Genomic DNA, 19923 nt, shown 5'->3' on the forward strand with positions numbered 1-19923 from the left:
TATTATTGGGTTAGTTTTTCATAATTATAAATAAATCTGATTTGTTTTACCCTTTATAGTATTGAAGTATTACTATAGTTTTCATTTTAAAGAAGAGGAAATTGTGACTCATAGATTATTTAGTGTAAGCATGTAAATCAAGCGTTTCTGAAATAAACTAGCAATCATCAGTATTAGCAATCACCAGTATCCCCAGAGGGTTGTAAAAGTTCAAGGCTGGGGCCACGGATTAGCTGGGAGTGGTCCACCAGCTGTGAGAAGAACACCTAGAGTATAAGAATAATAAAGGAACAAAATTGAAGACATATACTACTAGTGACATCCCTCTTTACTTCATATTATACAGCAATTAGGGATTCAAGAATATGTCCATGGAATCTATAACGTGTTGCAGGAGTGGTGATCTTGAAAATAATGCTTATGGAGAAGCTGGTAGTATATTAGTTCATTACTAACCAGAACTTTTTTTCACTCCTTATTGTCAAGAAGGTGATTAAAATCCGTATGACTAACTTAATGGTGCATTATTTATATATAACCGTCTCTGGGTAATTTCTCTACATCTTTCTTAAAATGAGTAGTCACTGTCTGACTTCCAGTTTCTTCTTTTTTCTCAGTCAGCTTGGATAGTTCTGCAGAATCAGGCCAGGTCACACTAATGTCCTTTCCTCTTGGGTTTCCCTCAAGAAAGATGTATGTGTTTACTGACTTCTCTCCTTTCACATCATCCAAGTAATGAGATTAAGAAGGTGATGCACTGCTTTAGAGTAGACAACTGTTGTAAAAACTAGGTATATACTCAGTAAATATTTACTAAATCACTCTTACATGATGAACATAGTTACTCACTAGGAATATAAAATACCATAAGTCTTTGCCCTATAGGAGTTGGTCTGTAGGAGTTTACATCTAGAAAATTTTGCCACTGGCAGATTTAAATAGAACGTCCACGTTATGTCTCATATTCGAATACTGTCAAAATTGGTTCCTATGTAACATGAAAGTCCGTGAGAGACGATAACTATAAACCGCATTTTAAAATACAGTTACCAGGTGAATATTTTTGCCATAATTATTACCTGTTCTCTAGGATGAAAGGAAGAGAACAAAGTGAAACTGCATTCATTTTATTTCTTGTTCCCATATATTTACAGACTCTGTGATGTCTTAAATCTTTTCACAACCATACCCACCAAGCTGAATACCAGATTGAGTGAATGATGGGTGGCTTTTAAAGATAAATTTGTACAAAATGTCCTTTTCTGTTTTTTCCAGTAGTAGTGGAAGAAGACTAAATACATTTTGACCAGAATCTGTTTTATCTTACTTGAATAGCATAGACCTATTTAAAATCAGTTGAAGAAGATGCTGTGGTTATGGAAGCATCCTAACCACTGCTGCTACACCAGGGGAGAAGGGAAGAGAGAAGAAATAGTCCATAACAGTGAAGGAAAACTTCTCTGGGGGTGATACATATATATAACACTTGCTTCTGTGTAGAAAAGTGGAGAGAGATTGGGAAATTGTTGAAGGCTTTTTTGACTTATGGTGACTCCAGATTAGTGCTCTAAAGTATGGAATGAAAAGTATTCTTTCATCATAAATCTTGAATGTCTTATGGTGTGGTATTACACCATATTTACTGAGTGAATGAATTGAAAAATGCAGTAATAGTAATTTCAGTTTTTTTTCTCATTTTTTCCTAGCATTAATAAGAGATGTCCTCATTTTGTACAGCTGTAAGTCTGTAAGATAAACAGCGTCCTGGTTATAGAAGGAAGACTTATCCATATAGATACTAGAACCCATAGGCAAAATTCTGGCTTGAGTGTACTGTAGCCAGGCAAGAAAACGATACCTGGAAAAGGTTATAGCTACCCCAGAGAAATCTATTCAAGGCAGAAGGTGTCCTGTCAGATTAGATCCTGCAGATTTTTAGGGCACCCTTTCCCCTGTGTGCATTGCCCTGTAGTGTGCTGTCAGATACGACAGCTGAGCCACTGGCAACTCTATAGCTCCCTTTGTCCTCCTGACCCCACTGCTGGACTAAATGCTAACATGTGCTCTTGAAGCCCTTTCTGGCAATGTGGGTATTAACTAAAGAAGCTCATTTCCTTCTGTCAATCTATCCACATTGTTTGGATCATGTTCTTACTATGGTCTACATTTATGGTTATGAGTTTGGTAGTTTAATAAAACTGGTGTCTTTTTTGATAAATAACAATTATTTTTTGTTCCCAGGTATAATGATAAAGTATAACCAAAATGAAAAAGAAAATCCCAGTTATACTTGGCATTTTTCTCTCTGCTTGCTCATTGAGCTTGTATTCATGTCATAAAATGAAAATAATATCCAATAAGAAATAACCAACAATAACTTGAAGAGAATGCCCATGTAATCTAATAATCTAAATCTTTTGTTGGTCTCTCTGTGACATTTAACGTATCACTTTAATGAAAATAGTTTTAATTGCCTATTTGAACTTCATGTTGAACGAAGTGACTTACCTACTGGGCTGTGCCTTCTGGAAGTTTATGATAAAATACTTGGAGTACTCCATGTGAGTGGTTTCGAGAAGGTCACATAGATAATAACTTAACAAAAAAATCTATATAAACAGTGAAATATTTACTGTTTGTAAAAGCGAAGTTTTGGGGTTATGAAGGGATAGAGGCTGCATTACTCATTTCGAATTGGTGATATTGGTAAAAGTCATCTTTTGTTGAATGAGGAAGGAAGATGCTTAAGGATATTACGTCTGAATAATGGGAGTGAATTACCTGGCAAACTGTAAGGCAGGATGATTCCATTTTCTTCCTAGAGTTTGATATCTAAAAACAAAGTTCTCACTAATCCCAAAGTGAACGACTAAGAGTTCAGGTTAAAGCACTAACAGTAAAGGTTAAATGATAGAGGCAAGGAAGAGGATTATAAATTGGATATGCAGAATAAAGTATGTTAATAAAGAAATCATTATTCTCAGATTGCTTGAATGAGATTTCAGAGAAACGATGACCCTGATGATTGGGATGGGGAGAGTCAGGAATGGAGGAGAATGGCTGAGCAGCTCCAACTTTATCAACAGGTCATACGCACAGATGACAGTGCCAGAGCCCTGGCATAGAGAGAGATGATATTGGTGGTAAGAGTGGAAGGCTTCTATAGTAAATAAAATATGACTGCGTGCAGCCTGTCCAAAGTGGAGCATATTAAGACTAGGAACCCAGAGATGGTGACTGAATAATCCTCACTGTCTGTTACACTGAGCTCCTGGCTCTAGATTGGAACTTATAGGTCAGTCTAGCCCAGTCCCTTTATGTAATGGGTGAAATCCAGAGAAATTGAATGATTTGCCTAAATTCCTACAACTAATTACTAACAAAGTTGGAATGAGAAGACAGTCTGCAAGTTTATGTAGTAAAACCCTATTAAAGTTAATCTTAAAGAGGTATAGAAACTTTTTTTTCCCTTTAGATAACTAAAATTTTACTGAATGAGTGGTTCTTATCTCTTTCCTGAAAGTACTTATCCTAGGTAAACCATTTAAGTCAACTTACTTTAATAAAACTTTTTTTCCCACTTAGATTTGAGAACGTTCAGCGTCATTGGGAACCCATTTCATGATGATCTGAATTAGTAGGAATGCCTGTTTATGGCCAGACATTCTTGTGCTTCTAGAGGATCATCATTGTTTCTAGCACAGACTCATATTCTACCAGAAAAACTCCAAAGAAGGCATTAATTTTTATTTTATATCCAAAATCAAGTTTAAAGAAAAAGATATTTTCGATATTAGAGTGAACCCAATTTAGTTTTTCCTCCTAAGCAGTTACCCAGGAGAAAACGTCAGTATTCATCATCAGTAGTGCCAGTTTAGCGCAAAAAATTCAGCAACGTGAAAATAGAAACAAACACATACAGAAATGTGAGTCTTTGTTCTGTGAATGTTTACTTCTCATGAGCTCTTTGTTTTAATTTATATCTTTCACTTTTAAGGTAAATACAGGTACTTCTCCTTTGTTTTCCCCCCACTGAAATCCTGCTCCATCCTTCACAGCCTTACCTACTTGCTGATTCTTTCTGCAGTTCCATAAGTCAGATTTCACTGTGTGTTTCTGAACTATTACAACATATTACTTGTGTATATATTTAGCTACTATTTCACTGTGTCTTTTAATGTAGTTTATTTCTGAATTTTTTATCTTCCTTATTAGATCGAGAACCACTGGAAGAGAGAGTATCCATTAATCTTTAGTAGACCTTCAGCAATTTACATGGAATCCTATGGAATTGAATTAAGCACTTCCACTTCGGGTCTTAGTTGCAGCACATGGGATCATCCTGTGCAGCACATGGGATCTTCGTTGAGGCGTGCGGGATCTTTCATTGTGGCACTCAGTCTCTTGCAGTGCTTGGGCTTCTCTCTAGTCATGGCGTGCGGGCTCCAGAGTGTGTGGGCTCTGTAGTTTGCAGCACGTAGGCTCTCTTGTTGAGGCACGCAAGCTCAGTAGTTGTGGCATGCGGGCTTAGTTGCCCCACGGCATGTGGGATCTTAGTTCCCCAACCAGGGACTGAACCCATGTCCCCTGCATTGGAAAGTGGATTCTTTACCACTGGACCACCAAGGAAGTCCCTGTTCACTTTTTTTTTTTTTTTCCTGTTCACTTTTCATAATGATGTATGTATGCCTTTCTCTCTCTGTCTCTCTCTTTCTTTCTCTTTATGGTTACTGCTTTCTAAGTTCTAAAAAATCTTCACCTTTACCAAGATCGCAAAGGTATTTCCTATGTTTCCTTCTCAGAGCTTTAAACTTTAGGTCTATAGATCACTTGAAATTAATTTTGTGTAGGTGTGAGGTAGAGATTGGGGTCTGTTTTTCCAAGATAGTTATTGAGTTCTTCCACTACCAGTTCTTTAAAATGGTATATAAATTCTTTACCAGAATTTCCTTTTCCCATTGAATTGCTTTGGTGTCTTACGTATCAATGAATCAGCCATAAGTAGGTGGGTTTATTTCTCGACTCTGTTCTGTTCTGTTGATCTACTTGATTATCCTGAAGCCAAAACATACTCCCTTGACTGTAACTTTATAGTAATTCTTAAAATTGGGTGGTCTGTCTCTTCCCAATTGGCCCTTGTTTTCATCACTATTCTCTATTCTAGATCTTCTGCATTTCCATGTAAAAATTTATAAGCAGCTTGTGAAATCAAATCAAAAAGCCTGCTTGGAACTTGGTTGGGATTGCACTTGATTAGTTTGGGGAGAATTGACTCTTAACACTCAATATTAATCTTCCAATCCATGGACTGGGTATATTGTTCCTTTTAATTTCCACTTCTTTAATTTCTCAACAGTGTTTTGTAGTTGTCAGTGTAAAAGTGTAACACATCCCTGTCTAAAAGTATTTCTACGTATTTTGGGTTTTGATGCTGTTATAAAGGATATTCTGATTTCAGACTATACCCTCTTTATTCAGCCAGTGCAGTTGGAGGTGAATTATAGACAGTTAAAATAGCCCCAGGTGGATGAAATGACCAAGAGCTCCTTCAGAAATGAATGATCTCTTACAGAGAGAAGCACTACAGAAAGATACCTGTACTGAGACATCTGGTTCATCTAAAGAACCAAGTGTTATTGACAGTGAGCCAGGAAGTCAGAAGAGTTTCTGCTGAACGCTACCTCAGATTTCTGATGAGCAATTTTAAAATGTGTATATTTTGTTCTCTGATGAGTGAGGATGGCAGTTAGTATTTAACATGAAAGTAGAGGCAGAAACAATCAGTTAGACTTGGCATAAGTAGCAGACATTGGATGGGGAGGGTAGAAGGAAATTTGTGATCTCAGTGTAAGTGTGTTTTATGTGTAAATATGATACAAGGGTGATTCAACATATGAAAATCCATAAATGTAAGATACCACATTAACAGAATAAACAACAAAAGCCACAGGATCATCTCAACTGATGCAAGAAAAATATTTGACAAAATTCAACACCTTTTCATGATAAAAACACTCAGTAAACTAGGAATAAAAAAATTATTTCAACATGATAAAGATCATATGGAAAAAAGCTCAGGGCTAACATCATACTCTGTGGTGAAAAACTGAAAGCTTGTTCCTCTAAGATCAGGAACAAGTTAAAGGTGCCCACTCTTACCACTCTATTTAACATAGTACTGGAAATCCTATAACAGCACTCAAAAATCAGTTGTGAGGGGCTTCCCTTGTGGCGCAGTGGTTGGGAGTCCGCCTGCCGATGTGGCGGACATGGGTTCGTGCCCCGGTCCGGGAGGATCCCGCATGCCGCAGAGCAGCTGGGCCCATGGGCCGTGGCCGCTGGGCCTGCGCGTCCGGAGCCTGTGCTCCGCGGCGGGAGAGGCCACAGCGGTGAGAGGTCCGTGTACCGCAAAAAAAAAAAACAGTTGTGTTATTATACAATAATAATGAACAATCCTAAAAGGAAATTAAGAAAAAGTCCCATTCACAATAGCATCAAAAAGAATAAATTGTGTAGGAATAACCTTAACTGAGGAAGTGAAAGACTTGAAAGACTTGTACACTGAAATTATAAAACAATGCTGAAAGAATTGACACGCAAAAAATGGAAAGACATCCTGTGTTTATGAATTGGAAGACTTAATATTGTTAAAATGTTCATACTACTCAATGCAATCTACAGATATGATGCACTCCCTACAAAGTCCCAATGGCATTTTTTGCAGAAATAGAAAAAAAAATTCCTAAACTTCACATGGAACATCAAAGGACCAAGTATAGCCAAACCATACTATTGAGAAAGAAGTAAAAATTTAGAGGCTTCATACTTCATGATTTCAAAACCTATTACAAAGCTACAGTAATCAAAACAATATGATACCAGCACAAAGACAGACAGATAGACCAGTGGAACCAAATAGAGATCCCAGAAGTAAACCCTAACATATATAGTCAAATGATCTTTGACAAGAGTGCCAAGACTACAGAATGGGGAAGGATAGTCTCTTCATTAAACAGTATTAGAAAAACTGTATATCCACTTGTAATTGAGTGAAGATGGATGCTTATCTTACACATGTACAAAAGTTAACTGAAAATGGATTAAAGACCTAAATGTAAGATGTGAAACTATAAAACTCCTAGAAGAAATAATAGGGGAAAATTTAATGGCATTGAAATAGGCAATGATTTCTTGGATATGACACCAAAAGCACAGGCAACTAAAGGAAAAATATACACACATAAAATGATACTACATCAAAGTTAAAATCTTCTGCACAGCAAAGGAAGCAGTCAACAGAGTGAAAGAGCAACCTACAGCACAGGGAAGAAAAAATTTGCAAATCATATCAGGGTTAATATCATATCTGGGTTAATATCCAGAATATATAAAGAATGCCTGTAACTCAATAACAAAACCCCAAATATCTCAATTAAAAAATGGGCAAAGGACTTAAATATACATTTTTCTAAAGAGATAAACAAATAGCCAACAAGCATATGAAAAGATGCTCAGTATCACTAATCATCAGGAAAATGCAAATCAAAACCACAAAGAGATATTACCACACACCCACTGGGATGATCACTATCAAAAAACAAGACAAACAACCCAGAAAATAATGGGTGTTGGCAAGGATGTGGAGAATTTGAATGCCTTGTGCACTGTTGGTAAATTGGGACAGCCACTAGGGAAAAGAGCATGGAGATTCTTCAAAAAATTAAAAATAGAACTCCAATAATGATCCACCAATTCAACTTCTCTATATATATCCAAAAGAATGGAACAGGATCTTGAAGAGATATTTGCACACCTACATGCACTGTAGCATTATTCACAATAGTTCAGAGGTGGAAACAGCCTACATGTCCATCATGTCCATCATTGGGTGACTGGATTAAGAAAATGTGCCATGTACAATGGAATATTCTTCAGCCTTAAAGAAAGAAGAAAATCCTGTCAAAATCTGCAGCATGGATGAACCTTGACGACATTATGTTAGGTGAAATAAGCCAATCACAAAAAGTCAAATACTGTATAATTCCACTTTATATGAGGTATCTAAAGTAATCAAACTCAGAGAGAGAAAATAGGATGGTGGTTGCCACGGGCTGTATGGAGGGGGAAACAGAGTTGGTCATTAGGTATATAGAGTTTCAGTCATGCAAGATGAGAAGGTTCTAGAGCTCTGTTGTACAATATTGTGAATATAGTTAACAGTATTATACTATACGCTTAAAATTATGAGGATAAATTTGAGGGGTTTTTTGCCACAACTTTCTAAAAAGTGAAAAAGGAGACTCTGGTTTTTTCTGATTTTTCCTTAATACTGACATTCCAAACTCTTTGCTGCAATGTGTTCTTTAAAAGTATATTTTAAAGTAATAATTTTTATTTTGATAGAAAGTTTCATAACTTGTGAAAGTATTTCTGATCAAAACCTTTGCATAAATTCTGACCATATCCAACAAAAATGGGTAAATGTGAAGATATAAATATATGTTTCTATTTTAGATAACAAGATTATGTAATAGGTCTTAATAAAGTAGTCACTGATATCATTGATTTGGGGAATATAATGTCTCTAAAATATCTAGCCTATGATAAATTCAATTTCTAAAAATATTGCTAGCTTTTATAAACATTTTCCCTTATTAAATGTAAACATACTTTTGGATTTGTCTTTTTATCCCACATCTCTTTAAAAATCTAAGGAAGCTTGAATTGATACCTTTTTCTTTTTCTCTGCATTTTTTCTGTACTAGATAGAGACGTCAAAATAAGCATTCCATTGAATTTTTTATTTAGAAAAAATGCCATTGTAGCATCTAAGTATTTAAAGGGTATTCCAGGAGCCAGCATCTTTATACACCTGATCTTCCTGTCCATTCTTTATATTTTATATCAAAGGCAGCTTTGAGGGGCATAAGAAGCCACAAATAGAAAAGTAAGTCTTTTGGCCTGAAAGCAGGGAGAGACGGACTGTGGAATTTCTTTGTCTTGGTGGCAGACAGTGCGTTGTGGCTGGAGAGGACGGCGGGTGATTTGTGATCTCGCTCTATTATGTTTTTGTGTGTAACTGTGTGTGTCAGCCTTAGGACATAAAATTAATTGGTGAATCTACCTTTTCAGCTTCCTTTTTTAGCATTAAAAAGTAGCACTATTGAGCCCTCATGCAAAAAACACACAGTGAAAAGTAAAATCTTGGTTCAAAGTAGCCAAAGCAATCATAAGAACCTTTGAATGAAAGGGCCTACAGTTATGTGGAATACTGAGTAATATCTTAAACCAAGAGTCAGCAAACTTTTTCTATAAAGGGCCAGATAGTAAAATGTTTAGGCATCAGTTTCTTGTCACAACTCTGGCATCATAGCTTGAAAGCATCTGTAGATAGTATGTAAATGAACAAGTGTGGTGGTTTTCCAATAAAACTTTATTTACAAAAACAGGCAGTGGGCTGACTTTGGCCTCTAGGCCATAGTTTGCAGACACTTGCCTTAGAATTTCAATTATATCACCAAGATCACCACCTTAAGAATAAAAGTCAGGTCGATTCAGTTCCCTCCCCCACAATATGAAAAAGCTGATTATCTCCAAAGTACTTTCTGGAAACTGACATTCTGATGGTTTGTGAAAGTTGACTCTGGCATCTGTCCTGGCAGACCACATGTCTAGCAAGATTATAGCTGGTGCCCCTTGAACCAGCAAGTTCAAAATACTGTGAAATGCACTCTTTTATTTCATAGAACTGTTATCATGACCGTTAGGGAGTTATGTTCTCAGAGATCATCTACAAAGGAGAAATGCAAAAGGTCCCGGTACTCTGCAGTGCTGGCAGAGCATGGCTATTAGGAAACCTCATCTGAAAAGACTAATGTCATGTATTAGTCTAAACTGGGAAAACCACACACTCAGCTCTGCCTTTGGCCTAGCCGAACTACGTTACTTAGGTAGCAGGCTGTTCATAAGTTGCGTCTTTAAAAAGAGCATGATGGTATCAGAAAAGCCAGTATATTCTTGGAGTCACTTTCAGTTTTTCAGTGTTTCATGTTTCTCATCTTTCCCCACAAACTGACCCATGTCTAGCTTTAGTACAGAGTCTTTTCAGATCTAATGCTTTTGTCTTTTTTTTTGGAGGGGGGGAGGTGGATAATTCTTAGTATAAGCCCTCATCACCTCAGTTAACAACTCGCATGTTCTCCCGGCTAATCTCTCTTTCTGTGAAATCCATGTCTCCTAAGTATAACCTACATGTACCAGTCAGTATTCTCTGCTTCAGTGTTTGATGGATCCTTTCTTCTTCAAGAACTTGTTTTGGCTTACCTCCTATTATATAAAACCTATTCTGTGTCTCATTGGGTAAAAGTTGAATCAGCATTCATTGTTTATGATTATCATATAGATTTTTTCCCCTTATTTTTGATGGGCTGGCTAACAGTCAAAACTCTATTGACTTAAAGTTTATTTTTGTTTTAAATAAGAACTCTGAACAATGACATAAATGGAGCCCTCATAATAGCTCTCTATAATTGTTGCTTTGATTACGATCCTGTTTTAAATGTATAAGTGAATACAACTAAACCAAACTTCTCAGGAATAAATTGATAACCTAAAAAACAAGGGTAATGAATTATACATTTTATATATCACTAGGGACTAGTATCTCTTAGTTTAATAACCTTTGAAGTTGTTTGAAGATAAATTAAGATCTCTACATGATTCAATGACAAGAAGTCATTAGTGGTATGGCCCTGATGATCCCTTTTCTCAAATGACAAATTGATAAATTAGTATTCTTGTTTACATAATAATCTCTCCAAGTTTGTTTAATATGATCAGGTCCTCAGAGTCCCATTAATACTGAAAGAACGGGTAGGATCAGATTTTCACAGCACAGGGTAAGAAATCTTTGAGAAAGAGCTGCTGAGAATAAAATGATCTTTTATCCTCTTACTAAAAGTTGGTTGCAAACAAAATAAAGCACTTCTATTTATTATTTCCTAATTGTTCCAGACATTTATATATATATATGTGTATATATATATATACATATATATATTATCTTTTTAATTCTCAAGGTCTTCTAATATAGATACTATTTTATCCATAAAGAATCGTTGAGTGCCAATACAGGATATATATCAAAAAACTTGGAGCTTGTATTCGTTCACTTAATTGGAAAATCTAGAGGGAAATCACTCTTGAGGCAGTATGTGATCCAGTGGATCAAACATGTCACCAAAAAGTATTCTTTTTCCTTTACTCTTTCTGCTTTCCATAGTGATAGCTTCATCCCAAGGCTGCCAGTCTTTGTGGTGCTACATGCTGTCCTGTACACTTCCACTTGCAGAGAATGCTTCTTTCCTGGTACTTCTCTCAAAAAAAAAAAAAAAGTTTATTACACGCTTTAAAGTATCTCCTTGTATCTCAGTGGCCTAAATTAAACTATGTGCCTATGCCCGAGTCAGTCACTGGGAAATGGACTCCATTGATTGGGTTAAGCGAATCTAGGATCACCTTTATTGTTGAGGTGAGGTAAATACTTTCTAAAATGGGAGAAGGGCAGTCTCCTAAAGGAAATTGAAGTGAATGAGGGAAAATTGATGTGCGACAAACAACCAGTCCCTGCTACAACTCTTCCTTATTTTATATGCAAAATAACTTCAACAAAAATAATGATAAGTTGTAGTGTTTATTGTGTGTACCATGTGCTAGGCATATGCTTAGTGCTTTAGACACATTTTAGTCTTCAAAACCATCTTGAGAAATAAAAGGAATTAATCCTTACGGGTTTTTTATTTTGCGATACGCGGGCCTCTCACTGCTGTGGCCTCTCCTGCCGCGGAGCACAGGCTCCGGACGCGCAGGCTTAGCGGCCACGGCTCACAGGCCCAGCCGCTCCGCGGCATGTGGGATCCTCCCAGACCAGGGCACAAACCCGCGTCCCCTGCATCGGCAGGCGGACTCCCAACCACTGCACCACCACGGAAGCCCAATCCTTATGTTTTAAAGAAGTTTAGAGAGATTGAACAACTTACCCCAGGTCACATAGCTAATCATGTACCCGAAAGTGGGGTCCGGCTGCTCACCGCTCAAAAGCCAATAAAGAGGCCAGGTTAGGGGAAAGGAAAGTTTGCTTTATTTTGGATGCTGGCAACCAGGGTGGAGGCGGGGGTGGACACCTGTCCAAAGGCCGACTTCCTCCACCCGCCGCCCCGACAATCAGGGGGCAAGAGCTTTTATAGACAGAGGGAGGGGGCTACATGCAAAAACAATACAGTCAGCTCTGACAGTCATCCTGAAATTGGTCATCGGTAGTCTGACAGTGTCATCTTGATTGTCCTAGGTACAGTTAATCTTCAGTTCCAGGCTCAGTTTGTTTCCATTTCTTTGAGGCCAATTCTCAGAATTGTGGCAGCTTATGTCATGGCCACAGCCTAGCCATCATGTAATTAACTTCTTCCACCTGGTGGTGGTTTCAGTATCTGTAAGACAGCTCACAGGATAAGGCTCAGAATATTATCTACAGCCCTTAAGGAGGAACTAAAGGTCCTCGACTATGCTTAATGACTAAACTATTATTATTTGGTCTCCTTTGACTGTTTTCCTCTGTTTCTGCATTTTCTCACTTCTCTGATTAAACATATTCTTTAGCTAAAGTTTTTCCACAGACAAAAGGCAGGCTGAGGACATGGGGCGAGGCAAGGACCGTAGGGCCTGCTCCATTTCAATCAGACCTAGATCAGCACGATTTCAATATCCATGTTCCTTTCACCATGTAATGCTGTCTCGTTAGTAAACTAAAAGTTGGCTATAAAAACATGCTAAGAATTGTCTTAGAAATTCATCACTGGTGAAGAATTCTAGAAAATAATCCATCCTGTCTTGGTTTAATGTGCCATACAGAAATAAGCTTTGGTAAGATAGAGTTACAAAGGGGGAGTTATTATCTTGTCTTACCCAGGTATGAACACCACCATCTTATTGCAGTGGTCAGGTTGGGCTACTCCAGCCACACACATACACACATGCATATGCAAACATGTATACACATGTGCTGCACATATGATTATTGTATGTATCACACATTCTAAGAGAGGTTCTTTAAACTGCCGCAATGAAAATGACAAAAGAATGAGTTCAAAGAAACAGACACTGTCTCCTACAGTAACCTCACAGTGAATACTACAGATCATATCATCTGATGTCAGTCTCCAGTTCTTCTTCACTAAATGATAATAATCAGGTACAGTCCCCACAGAAATGTTTCTGGCCCAGTCTGAATTATTTTCTTGGTATCCTAGCTTTAGTCTCATAGTCTGTCCTTTGGAGAGTTTAATTTTTGCTTCAGGGTCTTAATGGCTACACTCACCCAATGCTAATTATTTAATTTTTTTTCCTGAAGACCTTGCTTCTCAATAGTGTTCTGCAGGAAGCTGACTAGGGCTGTGGAATGGTGCAGCTCTGCTACTTTACTTAAGATCACTGTGTCTGTGGCATGAATAACTATAAATTGGAAATAAATTTAAAACTTACTTTAATGATTTAGTGATTTTAAGCAAAAAACTTCTCTAAGGTAGAAATAGTCTTGGATTAACTAAGAGACAATCAGATACCCTTTGTCTGTATCTTTGGCTGTGTCACAGTATTCTGATAGCTGTATCTAACTCTACCTTCCTAGTACTTTTTTTTTTTTTTTTTTTTTTTTGCGGTACGCAGGCCTCTCACTGTTGTGGCCTCTCCCGTTGCGGAGCACAGGCTCCGGACGCCCAGGCTCAGCGGCCATGGCTCACGGGCCCAGCCGCTCCGCAGCATGTGGGATCTTCCCGGACCAGGGCACGAACCCGCGTCCCCTGCATCAGCAGGCGGACTCTCAACCACTGCGCCACCAGGGAAGCCCTACCTTCCTAGTACTTTATCTTTATTGACTTGGCATCACTTTTCAGCCAATTTTTAATTATATTTAAGTGTTGTCTTTTCTTTGTTTATTAATCTAGTGTGCATTTGTTCGTTTACACTCTTATCTATTAAGGATTGCTTCTTTGCAAATTATGTTTTTAAATGATGCAGTTTGTAAGGCAGTGGTGTTACAGAAGCATCTATCAAGATGAGCTCAGAGTCTTAAATGTACTAAGTTTTATTGTTGGAATCTAAAGAATTTTATGGCATCTGTCAGGTGCCATTGATAAGTGATATAATGTCTTCCTTTTCTAAACATTATTTTAACATTGAACAAGTACTTGAAAAGCATAGTTCTAACCATTGGAGAGAAGCTAAGGAAGAAATGTTTAAAATTAATAAAAAATTTCATGGGTAGCTTGTCTTCATGCTTATTGAGGTATTATTACGTGCTAGACATCCTGTGGTGGGCACTGAAATTAGCATGCTGAACAACAGAAGCGCAGTTGTCTTCACAGGGTTTACAGGCTGGGCCGGGGATTGGGGGTATGAAGAGGATTATGTGAAAGACTAGTTTAAAAAGAGCAGGAGGCAGAAGGAAAAGTGCTGAATGAGAGCTAGTTTTGGAAAGAAATAATATTAGGATTCCGCAGAACACTGGTGATGCTTTAATCAAATTGCAGGAAAGATTTTTTCATTTGAAAGTTATTCCGTAGCTTAGAAAAAATGTTATGTGGTTTCAAGACCAGAAGGGTGCACTTTTTCTAAACTAGGCCAATGTATATCTAACAAAATAACTAATATATGTGAATATTGGTCCAGGAAGTAACTTGAACTAAATATTGATTTCAAGTCCATTTTAATAGATATTTTTTGAACGTATTAAAGTTGAGAAATTAGTGGTAATTTTGCTGTTTACTGTTGCATTTAGGTGTTTTTGTTTCAGAAAATTAAGTCAAGCTTGATAGAAGCTATTTCAGTAATGTTCATAGTAATAAATTTGATATTCTCTTTAAAAGAACAGGAAAAAAAGTAAATTATCTGACACCATTAAGATTATTTTTAAAGCATATAGCTTAGTGATTTTGCAAATGGTCCACCTAAATTTCTGTAATACTGATTTGTGAATAGAAGAGATTAGAAAAAGAACTTTCTAAGGAGAGTTAGGCAGTTTTTTATTTTCTAGGTATTCTCATTAAAGAAAAAGCCATTAAGTCTTCACCTCTAGAGTTGTTCTATTTAAGGAGGCCTAGATCCCTGGTGAAGAGGATGAAAAACATCAGGAAATGACAAAATGTTAATCCCTCTTGCGAAATTCTGGCTTAATATCGGAGAGCCTAATAGAAATAGAAAGTAGGGATGACTGTTTTTAGAGAACATTCATTCTAATATACTTTAACTTGGTTTTGTTTTGTTTTGTTTAATAATGCAATACATTACACTATACATTAACAAGGAAATTGTTTAATGCCATGCTGTTAGTGAATGCAGTCTAAGGCTACCCTATTTAACATGGTTGTCACTGGCCATATGTGGCTCCTGAGCTCTTGAATTTTTGAAATGTATCTAGTGCTTCTAAAAAACTGAATTTTGAATTTCATTTAATTTTAATTGATTTAAGTTTTAAAATTTAATTTAATTTCCAGTAACATGATTCAATTATTAGAAAAGGTTAAGTATGTTTGGAACAACCTAGGTATGTGAATCTACTTTTTTAACTGTAAATTTGATGAAATCTAAATACAGATCGAATACTTCAGATGGAAATTTGCATCTAAATTGAGATGTCCCATACATGTAAAATACACAACATATTTTAAAGACTTAGGATGATAAAATGTGAAATATGTCCACAATAATTTTGTAATGATGCATGTTGATTTAATAATATTTTATATATATTGAGCTAAAGAAAAAACATATTATTTCAGCCACTTTCACCTTTTTATTGTTGTTACTTTTTAAAATGTGGCTACCGGTATGCTTAAAATTACTATGTGGCTTGCATTACATTTTTTTTGGACCATGCTGTTTTATGGAGTTTCTCTAAGTCATCACTGGAATTCATTTGATGCACAAAAATGCAATCTGACTCAGCAACTAAATCGTATCAAAATCATAGTTTTCTTTTTCTTTTCCTGTCTGACTCTACTATTAGTGATGGTGTTGTTAATCATTTACTCTTTTAACTCATAATAATTGTAATCTTTTATTTGGTATTAGAGAAAATAAGATTTCTTAGAAAATTTTATCCAGGCAAATTTGTGAGAAACTGTGACAGAGGAAAGTCTGTCTTTGTATGACTTTGGATATTATTATGTGTTGGGTAATATACAGTGTGAAGCACTTAAAGTACTTAAACTGCATCTAAGAAAATTCATGGTGTCTGCTTTCTAATAAGATGTGTTCTTTTCATATTTTCTTTTATCCTCACCTTAAATGAAATGGGCAAAAAGTATGGTTAAATGGGTAATGCTTTTTGTTCTGTCAGGTATCTCTAATAGATGATAAATATGACTTTCATCATGATCTTGTCTCATTGCTCATCTGTCAATTCTTCTAGGAGGTGATTTCCTCTCCTTTCTGAGAAAGAAGAAGGATGAAATAAAACTCAAGCAATTAGTGAAATTTTCATTAGATGCTGCTTCTGGTATGGCCTATCTTGAGAGTAAAAACTGTATACACAGGTAAGGAGAATATTTTTTAAACATTTTCCAGTTTTATTAATAGGGTATTAGAAAACTGATATACTTGCTATCATAAAGCAGTGAATTTCTTTCACAAAACATGTATTTTCTTGTTGGTTTTCATATTTTGTGTGAAAGCATTCTTTGACAGTTGCTTACTTAGTTTACAGAAACACTTGTTTTCTGTCTTCCTGGGGTAAGTATACCTCATTAGACAATGACTTACTAATTAAAATTTGTTTTATTATAATCATGAATGGCATAGTGATAAGATATACCACAAGTTAGTCATATAAGCAGCTACAAACTTATAGCCAAATAAGATTGTTTCATGTGTTACTTATTCTCCTTTTTCAAAGAAATTACTTAGAAAGTTACAGAAAATCCTACTAGTAAAACAATTCATGACAGTGAATTTGGCCAAGGGTAAAAGATTTGAGCACACTAGTTATTACAAAGGAGATTTTAGCCAACTTTCTCTAATTATATCAAGACCATCAACTTGGTTTTAATGCTTTATAGATTGTGGTTTTAGCTGCTTGTAGCTGAAAGTAATCTTTTTTTGCTAAGTGTGAATACAAACTAAGATCTCTTGCAGAATTCATGTCAGATCCTAAATATGGCTAAGTGTATATAAGGAAAATAAAGTGGGGGATTTGGTGTCGTTTTTATTTGCTTGAAACAGCACATGATACTGTTTAACGTGGGGAGGGTTCATTGTCAGATTGAAGCATTGTGAAGTTTAAGCTGGTTGGTTATTGAGGTATATTTTTCTCTCATGTGCTTCATTATGCAGCCTTTGACTTCATATTCTTGTAAGGTTGTACAACATAGAATTGCAGCAGAACAAAGTTATATGCACCTTAAATATACATTTATTTGATCTCAATGAATATTTTTTACTTAATTCCCCCCAAAAATTTTGCTTAGTGTTCAGTTTTATTCTGAAACTAAAATTATGGCTTACGTTTCAAATATAGTTCAACAGTCACTTGTGTTTTAAAATACCTTTCAGTAGGGATACTATTTTTCTGGAAATTAAAACAACTAAAACTAAGCTATCATATTCCTGTTTTACTTTCTATGAATATAGACTGTATTTACTTTCAATGATTGTAGATCAAATCACATTGTAATATATATTTGTGAAGACTAAAACAATTGATTTTGGACAAGAATTGCATTATCACTAATTTCATTACTTCATGTTAAAAGTAACAATTAAGGATTTTGCCCTTTATTTAGAGAAAACCTATAATTTTGATTGCTCAGGTGTTAAAGCTACTTTGCGTATCACATTCTCTACTGCAGTTTTTATCGTGTCTCAGATTTTTTTTTAACTCTTAGACTATTTATAGCTTTAAGTCATAATAAATACACGTTCTTGAAACTGTTTTAATGTCAGTTACCAGTAGCAGTCTTTAATTTCTGGTGTGTTGTGGTTGAGGGAACTGTTGTTTCAATTTCTTGCTGCCTTTAGTGATTGCTTTTCTTGCAAATGGATGATTGTATTTTTTTAAGTGCCTCTATCATGAGAATTGAAACCATTCTAAATTGCCGATGGCAGTTAGCTTTTAAAAATTTATCCCACTTACAGAATCATAACATTATCTGCTGTAATTTTATTTTCCCATTTTGGTTTTTAAGAATTTTCATGAATTTCCAAATTTTTGAAAGTCAACCCGCGCTTGACCACATATCCTAGAAGATTGTACATAGTCCTGTACTATTTGCCTGGGGGTAAGGTTTCTGATTGAACATCTTGAACAATGTTGGTGAGAGCAGGTTTGACAAATAGGTTTCAGTGCCGACTTTCAGTGATGGGTAGTGGCTGTCTGTGTTGTGCATTGAGAAGGATTCCAGGATCAGTGACAAAGAGTACAGTGATCGATTAGTCACATCTGTCAGGGTGCTGACAGGCATTAACACAAAAACTCCGAATTTGTCATCTGTCACATAGAATATTTTCTTTTTGTCTTTATTTTCATAAATACATTTTTGATACGATTTTCCTTACTAGCTATATTATAACAACAATATAATATTTTTCTATAATCACTTCCACTGATACCTTCTAAACTATTTGCTATTCTTATTTCTCTTGTTAATCATGATTACTGGATGAATTTTATGATACCTCTAGCCAGTGATCTTTTGTTCCTCTTCAAACTTAACATAAATGTTCTTTTGGATGAATTCAATTTTTTTCTCTTCCTTTTTGGTACCTCACCAATACAGGACTCTATATTGAGAAAGTAAATCATTTTTTGTGTTGAATTTTTTATGGAAGTGACTTGTGCTACAGAACTGTGTTCCTCTGTGTCATTCTGTGGAACTATTTCTGTGGTAGCAGTAGTAATTGCAGTGGAGTTTTAATTGACTTATATTTAATAGATATACTCAAGACATGTTATATGTTTTTTTCTCCTAAGAAATATCATATATATATTTATGTAGCATAAATATAACATAAATATATAAATACTATATGTGTATATAGTATACACTGCAGTGATAAGTATTTTTCCTCATTGGAAGAATTTCTAGTAAGGTATTTCAAAATTTAATTAAAGTTTCTAAAATGTGATTAAAAGTTCCCTTTCATTTTTCAAGTAATGAAGAAAGGCCCCCAAGCTCCATTCTTGACATCCCAAAATATATGTATGTCTATGAATTCTAAAGTCTTTGTCCTACAAATCAAAGCAAAAAAATTTAAATATGCTTTAAATTTTGTATGAACTTATACATTTTATCCTGTTCACTGATTAGAGGTCACTGGAATTCAGAACTTGAAAATATTTCTAATTGCATCTCCCCAGAATATCATCTTAACTTTTGGGGGACGCATTCTCTTTCTTTAGCTTTGTTGTATTGTTTTGATTACTATGAGAAGAGCAGAGCAATGTTTCATTATAGGTAAACAAGTATGACAGCTATAAAATGGAAACAAATAATTGCATAAAGAAATGGCATGCTTTTTTGGAAAGCGTTCTTGTTGTAATTTCCATTTCACTTCCAGGAGTGTTCTCTTGATACACTAAGTTTCTAATTGAAACTATTTCTGCTTATAGTTTGAGAGTGTTGGATATTTTGTGTTTCAGTTTAGTTGTAATCAACCCTGTTTTCTTTATAATTATTCTATAAGCCAATGTGAAATTTTCTTTCCTACTTGTACTTCATACAAATATTTGAAGTACACTGATAAACTTTGCAGGGGTGTGTTTACTTACAGTGCCGTTATTAGATTGCTAGTTGTCACTCTGGAAAAAGTATTAAACCTGATGATTCTTGATGTTAAGTGGATTGAGGTTTGACATTATATTAGATTTAAATGGTA

The 19923-nt window shown here is 35.7% G+C and overlaps 1 protein-coding gene across 3 annotated transcripts in view; it reads left to right on the forward strand.

The window, feature by feature from the left end:
* FER (FER tyrosine kinase) overlaps positions 1-19923 on the forward strand; it is a 477172-nt gene that overhangs the window by 358846 nt on the left and 98403 nt on the right. For all 3 annotated transcript variants that reach the window (XM_065874932.1, XM_065874931.1, XM_065874933.1), the window contains one exon: positions 16463-16586. In XM_065874932.1, coding sequence (XP_065731004.1) covers positions 16463-16586 — 124 coding nt within the window. The remainder of the gene's footprint in view (positions 1-16462; positions 16587-19923) is intronic.

The sequence above is a fragment of the Phocoena phocoena genome, chromosome 3 (assembly GCF_963924675.1).
Source record: "Phocoena phocoena chromosome 3, mPhoPho1.1, whole genome shotgun sequence".
NCBI lineage: Eukaryota > Metazoa > Chordata > Mammalia > Artiodactyla > Phocoenidae > Phocoena > Phocoena phocoena.